This window comes from Capra hircus, chromosome 18 (genome assembly GCF_001704415.2).
Source record: "Capra hircus breed San Clemente chromosome 18, ASM170441v1, whole genome shotgun sequence".
NCBI lineage: Eukaryota > Metazoa > Chordata > Mammalia > Artiodactyla > Bovidae > Capra > Capra hircus.
Window position 1 is genome coordinate 15,886,556 of NC_030825.1, and position 15,688 is coordinate 15,902,243.

General features: G+C 52.9%; 1 protein-coding gene across 1 annotated transcript; it reads left to right on the plus strand.

Moving 5' to 3' along the window:
• Positions 4,733–8,082, plus strand: RPL13 (ribosomal protein L13). Its single transcript, XM_018061891.1, has 6 exons — positions 4,733–4,847; positions 5,023–5,143; positions 5,268–5,409; positions 5,611–5,784; positions 7,101–7,157; positions 7,678–8,082. Exons 2-6 carry the CDS (start codon positions 5,040–5,042, stop codon positions 7,834–7,836), a joined length of 636 nt encoding a protein of 211 aa, XP_017917380.1. The 5' UTR covers positions 4,733–4,847; positions 5,023–5,039; the 3' UTR covers positions 7,837–8,082.

Sequence of the window (15,688 nt, forward strand, 5' to 3'; positions counted from 1 at the left end):
ACTCGGGGAGAGCCCTGGGAGTGGGGCCTTAGCCACCCCTGCTACTCCTCACGCCTCCCTAAGGGGCTCCTGGGGGTGAAGAGGTTCTCCCACAGCAGCTCATGGCCACCAGAGCAGCCAGGCCACTGGGCAACCTACTCTGCCCAGCAGAGTGGATACAGCGTGGCCTGACTGCAGTTTCTGGAACTGTCTCAGAATCAGGTGTGTGAGGGCTCCTTGCTGAGACAGACATTAAGTGGACACATTTAACACATCAGAGCCCAGAAGACAAGTAAAGAATATTGGAAGAATTAACTTAAAAGAGTTCTCACATCATAATGCAAGTTGTTTTCCAATCTGATCTATGCTCAAATCAATACAATTTTTGGTTACATTTTTTGTTTTTAAAATTTTTTGTTGAAGTCCATCATATTAATGCCAGATATACAAGACAGTGGTTCACGTTTGTAAGTACTGGGAGATGATCACAATTAACATTTGTCACCATACACAGTAAGTCAGAGATTTTCTTGTGATGACTACTTTCAAGATCCACTCTCAGCAACTTTCATATAAGACACCTGTGTTACAGTAACACACTACCAGGCGGTCACTGACATGAGGTGTTCCTCATATTATGGCAATCGCCCAGCCTCTTATCAGGTTTACATATTGGCTCTGACAGATGTGAGAGCTGGACCATAAAGAAAGCTGAGCACCAAAGAATTGATGCTTTTGAACTGTGGTGTTGGAGAAAACTCTTGAGAGTCCCTTAGACTGCAAAGAGATCAAACCAGTCAATCCTAAAGGAAATCAACACTAAATATTCATTGGAAGGACTGATGCTGAAGCTGAAGCTCCAGTACTTTGGACACCTGATACGGAGAGCTGACTCACTGGAAAAGACCCTGATGCTGGGAAAGACGGAAGGGAGGAGAAGGGGATGATAGATGAGATGGTTGAATGGCATCACCAACTGAATGGACAGGAGTTTGAGTAAGCTCTGGGAATTGGTGATGGACAGGGAAGCCTGGGGTGCTGCAATCCACGGAGCGGCAGGGTCAGACACGACTGAGCAACTGAACTGACTGGAGAGTTGAGAGGCCGGATGGTTGAGTTCTGTGAAGCACCAACATCAACCTGTCCCTACTGAGTTATTAGGCTCCTGCTTTTCCTAATTCAACCAATGGTTCATATTGAGGACACTGTTAGTGTGCTAGTTTCTGCAAAGTGCTATAGGAACATGCCTTTGTGTCGAAACAATAAAAACACATTGCTGCTTTGAGATTAATGTTTTAAATTAATTATCATTATTGTTGGGCTCCCCAGATGGCGCTAGTGGTAAAGAATATGCCTGCCAATTCGGGAGACGTGGGTTTGATTCCTGGGTTGGGAAGATCCCCTGGAGGAGGATAGAGCAACTCACTCCAGTATTCTTGGCTGGAGAATCCCATGGACAGGTGAGCCTGGTGGACTACAGTCCACAAGGTCACAAAGAGTCAGACATGACTGAGCGACTTGGCACACACACATCGTTATTATTTTGGCCGCACCCCACAGCTTGTGGGATCTTAATTCCCCAACTAGGGACTGAACCCAGCCAGGCCCTCGACAGTGAAAGCACAGAATCCTAATCACTGGATCCCCAGGGATTTCCTTGAGATTAACTTTTAAAATCAAGACTGTGGGACCTTCCTGGTGGCCCTGTGATTAGGAATCTACCTGCCCATGCAGGGGACAAAGGTTTGATCCCTGATCCAGGACAGCACATGCCACAGAGCAGCTACACGTGTGCCACAACAGCCTGTGCTCGAGCCCAGGAGCCGCAACTACTGAGCCCGCACAGCCTAGAGTCAGTGCTCCACAAGGGAAGCCACTGCAAGGCGAAGCCTGTGCACTGCAATGAAGAGCAGTCCCTGCTCACTGCATCTAGAGAAAGCCTGCATGCAGCAATGAAGACCCAGTGCAGCCAAAAATAAATAAAAAACTAAAAAAATCAAGACTGTGTGTCAAAGGGCTTCAGGAGGTAGTGTTTTCTTTGAGGTCGACTCTGAAGCAACAGCTGGAGGGGGCCAGTCAGGTGAACGTGTGGGGGAAGCAGACCCCTCTGTGAGTAACTGAAGCACAATTACAAGGAAATTCTGGGAAGCCCGTGTGTACCCCATCCCTCCAGAAACCTTGTGCCCAGTGAGCACTTAGTCCAGGGCCACTGGCCAGTCCTTTCAGTGGCGCTTGCAGGCCCCAGACTGGGACAAAAGCCCCTTTGCAGAGTTGTGCTGTGGAGTTCTGTGTCAAGCGGGGAGGGGCTTGTCCTGTAGCTGAAGACTTTCACAACCTTGAGCAAACAAGTGTTTGCATCAGAAGGACTCCTGCTCACTTCTTCAGTCTTCCCAACTGGGAAGCTCAGCAGGCTCTCAGCAGTCACATGAGAGCCTCAGGACTTGCTTTTCTGCATGTTCCCTAAGGACGCAAGTGTGAACTATTCAGGTGTCGAAAAAATGTGTTGGACTGCGTGCAGCAGACTGAGGTCCTCAAGCTACAGATTCACCTTCTCACCATTAACTCCAGACTTCAAATCTTCCCCCAGTACCCCGGCAGCACCCTGACTATGAGCAGACGAGCTGCACGAGTCTGTGAGTCTGTCCAGAAGGAGAAGAGGATGGGGACTGTGTTCTCAATGAGAAGGATCCATGGCAGGATCACTGAAAAGTGTCTCAAAGACACGGGGTACTGCCTGATGCTCCAGAGGTTAAGAATCCACCTGCCAACACAGAGGACCCTGGTTTGATCCCTGGGCACCTAGAGTTGGAGCACTGCAACTAGAGAAAGCCTTTGTGCAGCCACAAAGACCTAACACAGTCAAAAATAAAGTAAAACAATAAAGAAATGTTTAGCTAAAAAAAAAGACATGGAAGGTGAGCGCTAACATTGGACTGTGTCATAAGAAATAAACCCCAGGCCAACGCAAGCATTTCTTCAGCAAACATCTCCTACACAAACCCTCTGCTTCCAGAATGGAGTGTGGGTTCAGCTTCAATGGACAAAGCAGTTTGTGAGGTGGATAATCCCTTGTTCTCTCCCTTCCTTCTCTCCTGCACTGCCTTCCCCACCCTGGCTCCTACCCTGTCACCTGGAAACAAAGTGGTGTGACCTTGACTTACCAAGAGCTGGGCACTGAGCTTTGTTCTGAGGCCTAACAGGGCTCCCAGCAGCTTCTCCCATTTCACACCAATCACATACCCCAAATCTCAAATCTAGTACAAAGATTCTACTAGTATACTAGCTGACTTCAGACACTTTCCTCTGGATCACTGACCTTCCAGTTTAGCTGTCTGTGCCTATGAAAGGCTAGAGATTTTAAACATGACCCTATCTTCAGAAATAAGCACCACTTCCAAGGTTACTGAGAAGAGCTTTCTTGCATTTGCTAACAACTGTCAGCAAAGCAAGGCTGGTACTACCCTTGCTTCACAGCTGCTGCTGTTGTTCAGTCGCTCAGTTGCCTCCAACTCTTTGCCACCCCATGGACTGCAGCTCGCCAGGCTTCCCTGTCTTTCACTATCTCCCGGAGTTTGCTCAAACTCGTGTCCATTGAATCGGTGATGCCATCCAGCCATCTGATCCTGTTGCCCCCCTTCTCCTCCTGCCCTCAATCTTTCCCAGCATCAGGGTCTTCTCCAATGAGTCGGCTTTTCACATCAGGTGGTCAAAGTATTGAAGCTTCAGCTTCAGCATCAGTCCTTCCAATGAATATTCAGGGTTTATTTGCTTCAGAGCTGAGCACACACCTACTAGGTGTCAGGGCTCCAACGTTTCCCACAGCCTTGGCACTTGTGTTACACGCCTCCTCTACCCTTAACATGTTCTATCTACCTTACCGTAACCTTGTAATTCCTCACTTAGCCCCAACCTGATTTTTCTAGTACCCAAGGGTGTCTCAAGAGGGCACAAAGCTGCTGCTACTGCTAAGTCACTTCAGTCGTGTCCGACTCTGTGTGACCCCATAGACGGCAGCCCACCAGGCTCCGCCGTCCCTGGGATTCTCCAGGCAACAACACTGGAGTGGGTTGCCATTTCCTTCTATCAGCATCAATATCAGCTACTGTTTACTCGGTGCAGGATACATGGCTCCGAATTTCTCATTTTGCGTCATGAAATTCCTAATGGCGATCAGATTTCGCGAGAGGAATCTTGGCGATTGGCGTGAGGGTAGAAAGGAAGGCGATTGCTGGGCGCAAAGGCTTACAGATGGCAGATGTGTTGGCGTCGTCCCAGGCTGACCCGGGAACAGGAAGGCGCCAGGGTCCAGGGGGCGGACGCTTGCCTGGCTACTTGGTGATTTTACGACGCTCATCTGCGTGGAAGGCAGTGCGCACAGCGGAGCGCCGGCCACCCGCGGCCGGCCACGGCTTCTAGTTCCACAATCTGCGGGCTACTCGCCACCAGCGGCCCGACCACAGACCTCTGCGCGCCTAGGCTCCGGGCGACACGCTCGGGGCGCTCTGGAAGCCCGCTCCTAAGTGCGCGCTCCGCCCACAGAGAGGGTGAGCCGGCTCCACGCGGCGTCCGGCATTACAGCCTGGGACGCGGAGGGAGAGGCCTCCAGTGGCACACTAGCAGGCAGGCAGACCAGAGATTCGCCAGACGCAGACAGCCGCCGTTCTCGCAGCATGAACGACTAGAACCCTGGCAACGCGGAGCCATATCTCCCCGCGCCGCGAGGACTGCCGGGAAAGCATGGACGTCACTCTGTGGCCCTGGCTCTGATTGGTCACAACGCTCTGACGCTTCTGATTGGCCAGGATCACTACCATCCCAGGGTGCTCTGGGGCACTTCCTTCTTTCCCGGCCGTGAGCCCTCGGAGGAGGTGAGTATACAGGAGCTCAGTGCCATCGATGTTATCCGAGCCCATCTGGCTCCATCCGCCGTCACCGGGGTCCACCTGTCGCCGGCGGCGTCGGGCCTTGGCCCGTGCTCTGTGCGCTCGCCGACGGGACTCGGCGCCCGCACCTAACTCGCTCCCCGTGTTACCCGCTCCCCAGGCCTTCCGGCCGCAGCCATGGCGCCTAGCCGGAATGGCATGATCCTGAAGCCCCACTTTCACAAGGACTGGCAGCGGCGCGTGGCCACGTGGTTTAACCAGCCGGCTCGCAAGATCCGTAGGTGAGCGTCCGGGAGCGAGCGCGCCCGTTCCGTCCCGTCCCGTCCTGTCCTTTCCTGTCCTCCGCGCGTCCGGCCCGCTGCGGGAGGGCGGACAGTGATCCCCGCTCGGCTTCTCTCTGCGCAGACGCAAGGCCCGGCAGGCCAAGGCGCGCCGCATTGCCCCGCGCCCCGCGTCCGGTCCTCTCCGGCCGGTGGTGAGATGCCCGACGGTCAGGTACCACACGAAGGTTCGTGCCGGCAGGGGCTTCAGCCTGGAGGAGCTTAGGGTGAGTGTCGCGAGCCCGTGTCCTGAGACCCACTGGTGGTCCCTCGTGGCACACAGCCAAGTGATGACATTTCTCCGGAATCGCTGCACTGCCATGATGAAAGTGCATTTGAACCCTTTTCCATCTGACGGCTGGGCCCTCCTGGTGTAGGGGGTGGGGGGCAGGGAGTTTTCGGGGCTTTAGCTGTTTCTGTCGGGGCAGGTGGCCGGAATCCACAAGAAGGTGGCCCGGACCATTGGGATCTCGGTGGACCCGAGGCGGCGGAACAAGTGCACGGAGTCCCTGCAAGCCAACGTGCAGCGGCTCAAGGAGTACCGCTCCAAACTTATCCTGTTCCCCAGGAAGCCCTCGGCCCCCAAGAAGGGAGACAGCTCTGTGAGTACCCGGCTCCCACAGCGCCCAGCGGGGTGAGGGTGTGGAGGTCTCACTGTGGGTCTAGCTGGGCTGCAAGGACAAAGCACCTGTCTGCAGCTTCCTATCTAAAGCAGGGTTGCAACGCGTAGTAGAGAGAAGATAGATAATGTGGGAGAAAGCCTCTGAGGAGCCTCAAACTAATTGCCTGAAATGCCAGGATTCACTAAGGGCAGGACTTGGAGTCAGCTTTGTTAAAATTGAAAGTGTACTGCGTGTTAGTAATCTTTGCATGAGATCAGTTCAGTTCAGTCACTCAGTCCTGTCGGATTCTTTGCGACCCCATGAATCGCAGCACGCCAGGCCTCCCTGTCCATCACCAACTCCCGGAGTTCACTCAAACTCATGTCCATCGAGTCAGTGATGCCATCCAGCCATCGTCCTCTGTCGTCCCCTTCTCCTCCTGACCCCAATCCCTCCCAGCATCAGAGTCTTTTCCAGTGAGTCAGCTCTTCTCATGAGGTGGCCACAGTACAGCTTTAGCATCATTCCTTCCAAAGAAATGCCAGGGCTGATCTCTTTTAGGATGGACTGGTTGGATCTCCTTGCAGTCCAGGGGACTCTCAAGAATCTTCTCCAACACCACAGTTCAAAAGCATCAATTCTTCAGCACTCTGCCTTCTTCACAGTCCAACTCTCACATCCATACATGACCACAGGAAAAACCATAGCCTTGATTAGACGGAGCTTAGTCGACAAAGTAATGTCTCTGCTTTTGAATATACTATCTAGGTGGGTCATAACTTTTCTTCCAAGGAGTAAGCGTCTTTTAATTTCATGGCTGCAGTCACCATCTGCAGTGATTTTGGAGCCCCCCCAAAATAAAGTCTAACACTGTTTCCCCATCTATTTCCCATGAAGTGATGGGACCAGATGCCATGATCTTTGTTTTCTGAATGGTGAGCTTTAAGCCAACTCTTTCACTCTCCTCTTTCACTTTCATCAAGACGCTTTTTAGTTCCTCTTCACTTTCTGCCATAAGGGTGGTGTCATCTGCATATCCGAGGTTATTGATATTTCTTCCGGCAATCTGGATTCCACTTGTGTTTCTTCCAGTCCGGCGTTTCTCATGATGTACTCTGCATGAGATCAGCAGTGCCCATCTACATGGGTTGCTGGCAGTCATTCTCCCTGCATCCCTGGTTCAGGCATGGGTGACTCATCTGACCCTGCCCCCCTTGACTCGATCGGGCAGGAATCCACAGGCACTCGGGTGACAAGTTTGGGGCTCCTTGGGAAATGAGCTAAAGTCACCTGACTCCTTTATCATTGACAAACAGGCTGAAGAGCTCAAACTGGCCACTCAGCTGACTGGACCTGTTATGCCCATACGGAACGTAAGTGGGCGTGTTGGGAGAATGGATCTGGGGTTGGGTTGGAGGGATTCTGTGAGGCAGCCGGGGCCCATGTTGAGATTTACTGGTTTGTGAAAGACCGACCTGCCCTGAGGAGAGTCAGCTGCATCCAAACAGATGGGCTCCTTGAAGAAAGCTTAGTCGCCCTCACTTGTTACCCTCTATGTAGGGTCCTTTCCACTCCTTGATGTTTGGGAAGCCCAGGCCAGAGGCAGCTCTCCATGCATGTTTGGTGATCCTATAGCCTGACCAGCAATTGACAAGGCCCTTGAGGCTCCTGGGAGTGGGAGGTGGGGTGGGCCTGAACCCCTACACCCACCTTGTATCCAGGCCCTACCCACCCTTCACATGATTTGGGCACTAGGTTCTGAGTTTGAGGTTACTTTGACCTAAGGAGGCACTGTCCTAATCTCTTGGTGTCCTCCAGTTAGCTTTACTCTGGTGGGCGGATTCCCCCCCAAGGCCTCTCAGTTTGCTGACAGTTGGCTGGGCTCCCTTCTAGGTCTATAAGAAGGAGAAAGCCAGAGTCATCACAGAGGAGGAGAAGAACTTTAAGGCTTTTGCCAGTCTCCGCATGGCCCGTGCCAACGCCCGGCTCTTCGGCATCCGGGCAAAAAGGGCCAAGGAAGCCGCAGAACAGGATGTTGAAAAGAAAAAATAAAGTGCTATTGGCAGCTTATGATAAACCTGCAGTGTCCATGTGACCTTCGTTGTGTAAGGAGCCAGGGCCTCGGAGGGGCCCTCCTTGAGGGAGACCTGGGGTGTGTCTGACCTTTGTCGCAACAGAGCTGTGAGGGAAGCAGCTTTGGTACCTGGGGGGCTTGTGCTTAGTGTTCTTGTTGGACCCTCCAGCCCAGGAGGTGCTGTGTGTTCCTATTACTATTAAAATATTATTTTCACATCTAAAGGTGACAGTTTATAAGGTGCTGATTTAACGTGTACACTCAGTATATTGAAAATTCACGACCCATCAAGAGACAGCTGGTGTGGAGGCCTGGGGATTGGAGCCTCATGATCCACCCATGAAAGAGGGCTCATGGGGTGCTGTCTCTGGATGGCCCAAGCCATGGTTCCATTTGCTTTGTGTTGGGATCCTGGTGAGAAGTTGGGAAGCTCCCCCAGGTCAGGTGACTGGCTACAGTGCTCACAGAGTGGAAGGTGCAGAGGCCGCCAGGGGTGCAGGGCCAGGGGCTTGCTATGGTTAGTGTCCACTTGGGCAGAACTGTGGGTTTTAGGGACAGATAACCATAGTGGGTGCACTGGTGACATTGCCCGTACCTGTAAAGGTTGCTCCGGTGATTATAAATTGTAGGAGGCTAGCATTGGTTTCAGAGAAGGCAATGGCACCCCGCTCCAGTACTCTTGCTTGGAAAATCCCATGGATGGAGGAGCCTGGTAGGCTACAGTCCATGGTGTTGCGGAGAGTCGGAGACGACTGAAGTGACTTAGCAGCAGCAGCAGCATTGGTTTGGTGGTGGTTATAAAGTTTAGTTTATTTTGTTTTTCCCTTGATTATTTTAAGTTACAGGCTATTTAAAAAGATTTGAGATTTACCCTAATTTCTAGTTGATTGAATTTCAGAGAAACTATAGTCATTTTAGATTATTTAGGCTTTTGGTTTTTTTGTACCCTTTTAAGTTGTAAGTCGCTCAGTCATGTCCAACTCGTAACCCCATGAGCTGTATCCCGCCAGGCTCCTCTGTCCATGGGATTCTCCGGGCAAGAATACCGGGATGGATAGCCATTCCCTTCTCCAGGGGATCTTCCTGATCTAGGATCTCCTTTGCAGGCGGACTCTTTACTCCCTGAGCCACCAGGGATTTTTGAGCCAAAGAGCAGACTAAGGGACACCTATGCCAAAGAGCTGACGGTCCTCGTTTGTTTAGGTCTTACATAGGTAGTTGCACTTGCTATTGTTCTTGTGTGCTTTCAGGGTGTTAGGAAAAATAAGGTCTTTGCTTCATAGAAGATCCAGATGTAAAGAGGATCAGTGAGAAGCTATGACCTCCCTTCTCCAATCTCCACCTCAACCCACAGTGGTTTGTGCCCAGTTCTAGGAATTTACCAGTGTCTTTTTTGCTGCCTCAGTGGCTTAGAACCAGAGCAGAGGACAAGGAGTGAGCTGACAAACACAGCCAGCCTGGCGTTGACCGTCCTGGGGACCGTAGAAGCTGATGACAAGCAGGTGCTGGGTGGAGAAGTTAGAAAGTGATAATGCAGGGAGTTTTCAGGATGGAGAACAGGCACTCAGGCATTGAGCACGCACTGTGTCCCAGGAACACAGTAGTAACCAAAACAATCTTAGCTCCACAAAGTCTTAACGCAAAACTTTGTGGCGTTTTCTTTCTGAAAGTCCTTTGGCTGCCTCTCCAGTGTGTGGGCACATGTCAGCCTTGGGTTGCAGTGGTGATTGGCTACAGTCACCAAGGTACAGGAGGGCTGGTGAAGGGCCTGCTGCAGACCATTAAGGGGGCCACTGGTCTTCCAGATTGATTGTCCTGGGAAAGGCTCAGGGTTTTCTTGGGCGTCACCTGTGGGGCACTGGGAAGCTGTGTTAGACCTTAGTCCTGTCGCCCACCAGCTCTGGTGCCTCAGCTGGGCTCCGCTCCTTTTTAAGTCCCAGTTGCAAGTGTATCAAACACAGTGTATGGTTAGTTACCGCCTCTTTGAAAATTTCACCAGGAAGGATGGTGCTTCCTGGGGAGGATGAGGCAAAACTGGGTCACTGTTGAAAGGGACTGAGGGCAGAGGGGCTGTGAGCACCATCCAGGCGGCTTCACCAAGAATATCTTCAAAGCCTTCACGTGAGTCAGGTACAAAACCAGGTCTTCGTCACCTGGAGGTGCCCACCCCGTGGACACTGCAGCTGCCTGTCTCCCTGGCCTATGCTGCCTTCATCGTTGGGACTGGAAGCACAAGGGTGTCCCCCTCCTGACATAGCCACTGGTTCACCGTCGTGTGTCTGTCCTGTCTGTTAAGTGTGGGCTAGATCCAGCAGCTTCTTAACAAGCAAAGAAGCACGCTGAGATTGGGTTAAAAGGTGCAGAGATCTCACTCACCCAGTGAAGCAGGTCACCATCCCAGAAGCATCAGTATCAGGTGCCCAGGGCAAGGCCCTCACAGAGGGGATTCTTGGTCAGGGGAGCCGAGAAGCAGGGCAGCTCGTCCTGGACAATGTCGTGTTCCAGCTGGCCCTGCACAGGTTCGGAGGGGCTCAGACGGCCCAGCCAACCGTAGGCACTCCATGCCCTATGGTCCTCTGTGCCCTGGAGACACATGGGCCTGGAGGGTCAAGGGAGGCGAGAGAACTGGGTTCTGGGTAGGGAGTGGGGTCTGGGTAGAGTCTTACTGCTGTGTGACCTCACAAAGGCCATCCTCTCTGAGCCTTGGCAGTGACACTGAATGTTCAGACCTGTTTTGCAGAGTGGGCAGCAGATCCCTGGGGGGAGGGGTGGGGGCTGGGGGCTGATTGTGAGAAAGTACCAAAATGACAGACGTGTCTTTGGAGGTATAATGGGAGGGGGAGGTCCCCCCCTCACCCGCCCCCCACCCAGTGCTGCCTCTGGTGGAATGACTGTGTCTCAGCACACTCAATTGTGGCTGCGTGTATGCTCATGTCTCACTCTGTCTCCATTTGATGTGAGCATGTGTGTGGTGGGTGGGGGGGGGTGGGGGGGACAAAACATGTTTGCCATGTGTGATAATGTGCACATGTGTGTACATATATGTGGCATACTCTGCTCTGGGACAGCAGCGCTCTGGGCTCACCTGTCTCGTTTTTAAAAGTGAAAGAATTCCCTGTGGTCCAGTGGCTAAGACTCCACGTTCCCAATGCAAGGGGCTTGGGGTCCATCCCTGGTTAGGGAACTCTGCCACATGCTGCAACTACAGATCCCATGGGCCACAGTTAAGACTTGGTGCAGCCATTCATAAGTAAGAGAAATGCTGTAGAGTCAAAGCGATGGTTTTTCCAGTAGTCATGTATGGATGTGGGAGTTGGACCATAAAGAAGGCTGAGTGCCAAAGAGTCAGTGCTTTTAACTGTGGTGCTGGAGAAGACTTGAGAGTCCCTTGGACTTAAAGGAGATCAAACCCATCAATCCTCAAGGAAATCAGTCCTGAATATTCATTGGAAGGGCTGATGCTGAAGCTCCAATACTTTGGCCACCTAATGCGAAGAGCTGACCCTGATGCTGGGAAAGCTTGAAGGCAGGAGAAGGGGAACAACAGAGAACAAGATGGTTAGATGGCATCACCAAGACAATGGACATGAGTGAGCAAGCTCCAGGAGATGGTGAAGGACAGGGAAGCCTGGCATGCTCCAGTCCGTGGGGTGGTAAAGAGTCGGACACGACTGAGCGATTGAACATCAGCAAGAGAAATGCCAAATCCTGTAGGAAAACAGTCCAGTTCTGACAGCAGGGTTCTGAGATAAAGTGACCTTTCTATGTTAATCAAAGAAGCACCCAGCCCACGGGTGTAAGCTTTTGAAAGCCTTGTTAGCCCCACCACCTCCTATTCTTAAAACTTCAACAGTTTCAGCATGCCTTCCAGAGCCTCTGGAACAAGCCCACTGGGCCCTGGGAAGGACAACATGGAGGGTATGGTGATGGCCTTGCCTGAGCAGTACGTCACTTGAACGCAGCCTGGACCGCACACAGTCTGGGCATAGCTCTGCTCCCCTCCTGAGGGGCTGAGCTTTCTGGCACTTGCTCAAGGCAACTCTTCTGATGCTGAGGGGGTGAATTCCCAGAAGCTCAGAGCCAGTGCTGGGGGTGGAGCATGTTCAGCCAGGCTTCAAAGGGTGAGTAGGAGCTGGCCAGTGGGGGGGAGCCAGTGCAAGTAGGGCCCTGTGGCTTGAGAAGCAAATTGTCTAAAACAAGGATGCTTTATTGTTGCTCCGAAAATTGGTGATGTGGAAGCATTTAAAGAGAGAGAGATTGTTGTTGTTCAGTTGCTAAGTCGTATCCAACTCTTTGCGACCCCATGGACTGGAGCACGCCAGGCTTCCCAGTCCTTCACTATCTCCTGGAGTTTGCGCAAACTCATGTCCATTGACTTGGTGATGCCATCCAACCATCTCGTCCTCTGTCACCCCCTTCTGCTGCCCTCAATCTTTCCTAGCATCAGAGTCTTTACCAATGAGTCAGCTGTTTGCACCAGGTGGCCAAAGTATTGAAGCTTCGGCTTCAGCATGGGGTTAGTTAAATACATGAGGAAGGGTCACTTCTACCCCGCTGGCCCCCTCAGATCCCTACTCTGAGCACCCAGGGTGGGCGGGTAGGGAGATGCACATGGCAGACCGTTTCCTAAAGGACCAGATGGTGAGCATTGCAGGCTTTCCAGGCCACAGAGTATCCCTCTGCTCTTGCAGGGCGAAGCCGGCTTCAGACCATCCGTGAACACACAGGATGGCCATGCTCCAGTATAACTCTAGTTGCAACCCAGTGGTTTCTAGACTTGCCTCAGGGGTTGCAGTGCCCCAGCCCCCTGCTTTTGGCCTCAGCTTATCAAGGTAGCGTGTCCCTTCAGGCTGCCAGAACAGAAACACCATAGACTGGGGACTGGGGGTGGGTTTGGGGGAGCTTATAAACACCAGATACAGTTCTGGAGGCTGACTCCAAGATCAGTCAAGGTGCCAGCAGATTTGGTGTCTGGTTCACACATGGCAGAGGGGTGAGGGAGTGCTCTAGGGTCCCAGTTACAAAGGCAGTGGGGCTCCACCCTTGTGACCTAAGCACCTCCCAAGACCCACCTCCTAATGCCACCACATTGGGGGCCAGGATTTCAACATACAAGTTTTGGGGTAACAGTTGATGGCATGAAAGACGGTGATATGATGTAAAGAAAAGCAATTAGTAAAAAACTGCACACAGGAACATTTATTGAGTACCTCTTTGAACATCTTTGAACATTTATTGAGTACCTACTGTGTGCCAGGCACACTGCTAGGCCCAGGAACTCAGCTCTCAGGTGGGGCAGAGAGTCCCTATGCCTGTGATCTGAGGAGCCACATGTAGGAAGGGCCCTAAGGGTGGGAAGCAGCTTGTAAAAACAAATACAAACAGATTTACATGGAAAAAAAAGCTGGAGGGATAAACATCAAAGTGTTAACAGTGTTTCTGCCTGGGTGCTAGAATTTCCATTTTTTTAAAATTGCTTATCTACATTTTTTAACTTTTCAACAAGGAACATGTGTTATTATTTCCTGTGCAGCAGTAACAACAGAATATCTGAAGGTGGGAATCTCACTTCCTGCGTCTGGCAGCCTGAGCTCTCGCCCCCCCACATTCCGGGCCCTCCCCTGTCCTGAGGCCTTTTGGGCTGCTGGGTGAGGAGGGCCAGGTGGATCCTGCAGCCCAGTGGCCCCTCTTTGGCTCTGGAGAATCCCTCCATTAGTGCTTCATGGAGCTGCCCTGCCAGCCTTCTCTCCAGGTCAGCTCTGGAGCTGAGTCCAGGGTCACCCCACAAGGCAGGGAGGGGCCTGTTGCTGTGAGGCTGTGGCAGAGACCCCAGTTGTTTATTGCTAAGTCATTTTCGACTCTTTTGTAACCGCATGGACTGTAGCCCACCAGGCTCTTCTGTGTCCATGGGATTTTCCAGGCAAGAATACTGGAGTGGGTTGCCATTCCCTTCTCCAGGGCATCTTCCCAACTCAGGGATTGAACCCATGTTTCCTGCTTGGTAGGTGAATTCTTTACCATTGAGCCGCCAAGGAAGCAGAGACCCCAGTGGGTCCATTAAAATCTCTGGACCTCAGAGTCTTGAATCCCCAAACCTGAATTCTCTTTTTCCTCTCCCCCGGGGGTGGCAATACGAAGTTACTGTGGTGCTGTGTGTGATGGTTAAGAGTTGAACTGTGGCTGGGTGTAAGCTCTATTCTCCTGTTGGTGGGCTGGGCGGCCCCTCCTCGTCTGTGAAATGGGGCTGCGGTGGGTTAGTAGCTACCACATCACAGTTAGCATGAACACATGCATTAGAAAGAGCTGTCCTCAGGGCTGGCAGGGGAAAGGTCCCAGGGAAGTTCCCAAGGCTGACCCTGAGCCTCTGGGCATGCCAGGGTGGGGCTGGGTGCCCATCTGAGCCTCCATCCTCCTGGGGTTTTGCATTCTTAATCCCATAAAACAGAGAGGCCAGAAGCCTTAGCCAGGGTGCAAGTGGAACTGGGGCCCCTGCAAGCCAGTGAGCCCCCATGAGCCCAAGAGCACAGCTGATGGGCTACAAACATGGACTCTGGGAAGCCAGGCCAAGAAAGATGCAGGAGCTGGAAGGCCCAGAGTGGCTCCAGGCTGGTAACTGTCTACAGAGAGAAGCTGGCCCTCTGAATGGCTGGTTTCTGAAGCCGTTGGGACCTGGGCCAGCTTCTAGGAGCGGGGACATGGAGGCTTGAGGCAGCAGAAGGAGGCACCAGATTGGCCTGCAAATAATTCCCCTTTCTTGCAAATTGGGCACAAGGTCTTTGCCTTGCAGGCACCCCTGGGGTGTGAGCCTGTATTCCACCGCCAAGGATGCTGTCTTCTGCATCGCACCTCTGGAAAACCCTCCTTTGACTCTGGGGTGCAAACTTCCATTTTCCACCTCTGCCTGGGCAGCATCTTTGTCCTGTTGTTGGTGGGGCTTCTGACCCCAGGATCTTCTGGAGTCCTGGCAACCAAGGCTCAGCCTGAGCTCACAACAGCCCAGTGTGCCCGAGACCTGGTTTCTGTTCCCCTGGCCCTTGGGTCCCCTTTTACCTTAACCCCCCTTCCTGTCTCCCACCATGGCTTTTGGCCAGGTCTGTGCCCTATTTTTAGGCAGAAACTGGCAAAGAGAATGGACTGGGAGGTGGCTTCTGCCTCCACCAAAACCTCATCTTCTGCACAGCTTCACAGCAAGCACAGGGTGGTCCAAGGTGGGGGTGAAGCTCAGGACGAGAGGGGCCCCTCACAAGGAGCCAGGCCTGTTCTGATTCGAGTGCAGCAGACACATGTGGAAGGACCCCAGACCCTGACCCTCAGTGTAGACACCCCCAGGACAGCACAGGTTGTACTGGCTTCCCGACAACAGGCTCTGGGAAGGCAGACCTGTTCTTCCTTCGTCCAGTCCCAGCCCCAAGGCACCTGGCACACAGGAGTGCCCACCACATGCTTGCTGACTGAAGTGATGCCTCACTAAATGCAGCAAGGCCTGGGGCTGGGGTCTGAGGGGTGGGGAGAGGTGTGGATTTGGGGCTAAACTGGGCCTCTGCTGGGCCCTGGCTTCCCAGGGGGGCAGCGTGCAGGGACATGGGCCCCATGCCTAGGCCAGCAGAGAGCCTCCTGACCTGAGCAGGTTTCCACACGCAGGGGGCCCCGTGGGGCTCTGGTCATTCTGGACCCAGTTTGGACCCAAAAGCTCTCACCCTGGGGATTTGAACCCGTGGAAACCTGGGCATCCTCGAAGGGGGGTGGGGATGGATGGGGATGGGGACGAAGGGCGGGCTAAGGCCACCGCTCAGCGCCCTCTCCTCCCCCCAGGCTCCAGGGCCCCCTCTC